This window comes from Streptopelia decaocto (assembly GCF_964273445.1).
Source record: "Streptopelia decaocto genome assembly, chromosome: 2".
Lineage (NCBI taxonomy): Eukaryota > Metazoa > Chordata > Aves > Columbiformes > Columbidae > Streptopelia > Streptopelia decaocto.
Window position 1 is genome coordinate 1,611,257 of NC_138655.1, and position 1,058 is coordinate 1,612,314.

Below are 1,058 nucleotides of genomic sequence, written 5' to 3' on the forward strand. Positions count from 1 at the left end.
TTCCCCTCCTTCTCCTGCCCCGCCTGGCCCCTCTCTTCCAGCACGCTCTGCCCCCAGCCTCAGCAGCCCTCACGCCTCCCCACCGCCACGCTCCCCACAGCCCCACACCAGCCTCCCCACTCCCTCACCCTCCTGCAACACCGCTCCTCGCACCCTCACACCCACGCTCTTGCTCAAATGCCTCTCGTCCCTTCCAGGGCCCCTCCACACCACACACATGGCCTGCTACAACGCCTGCGGCTCCTGCGGACCCACCCCGCTGGCCAACAGCTGCAACGAGCCCTGTTCCCTGCAGTGCCAGGACTCCCGTGTCCTCATCCAGCCTTCCACCGTGGTGGTCACCCTGCCAGGACCCATCCTCACCTCGCACCCCCAGAGCACCGCCGTCGGATCCTCCGCATCGGCTGCGGTGGGCAACGAACTCGGCACCCAGGGAGTTGCCGTCAACTCTGGCGCCTTCGGCTACGGCAACGGCTATGGCTTTGGAGGCCTGGGCTGCTTTGGTGGCAGAAGGGCTGGATACATCTGCTAAGGGCCCTCGCCACCACCCCTGACGGACACCACCTACCGCATTGAAGCTACAGCATGGATTGTGGACTCACCTCTGGACCCTTCTTGGCACGTGGACCTGCTGTCCATGGCTCTTCCTCTAAAAGAGCCAGGAAGATCTTGGTGCTCTGGCAATACCTATGTCACAGAAGCAACCTCAGCTGATCGTCACCCTACGTGCAGCTTATACTTGTCACCGCCTACTTGGTGCTCCTGCCTTTTCACTCTTGTCTTTCCTCAATAAAGGTCTTTGCATCCCAGCCTGAGACGATGCCTCCTCCTTTTTTTTACCTAAGGTATTTCCAAGCTCACCAAAAACAAAACCGTGGCTCAATAGGACTTTATGGTGGGTGCACGTGCACCACAATAGCTCTCCTTTCAAACGGCTAACCAGCATGACCACCACCAAAACAGACTGGCATCTATGGGGCTTCCATGATGTGTCACAAGGCCATCACTTGCTCAAACAAAAGCTTCAAACTCATAATGCTCCCCTCCACTTGCCTCTA

General features: G+C 58.7%; 1 protein-coding gene across 1 annotated transcript; it reads left to right on the top strand.

The window, feature by feature from the left end:
• Nucleotides 1-217: 217 nt before the first annotated feature.
• LOC309436404 (feather keratin-like) lies at nt 218-532 on the top strand (the record flags this gene model as incomplete). The annotated part of the gene is made up of 1 exon (XM_082045558.1): nt 218-532. One exon carries the CDS (start codon nt 218-220, stop codon nt 530-532), a length of 315 nt encoding a protein of 104 aa, XP_081901684.1.
• Between the last annotated feature and the right edge of the window lie 526 nt (nt 533-1,058).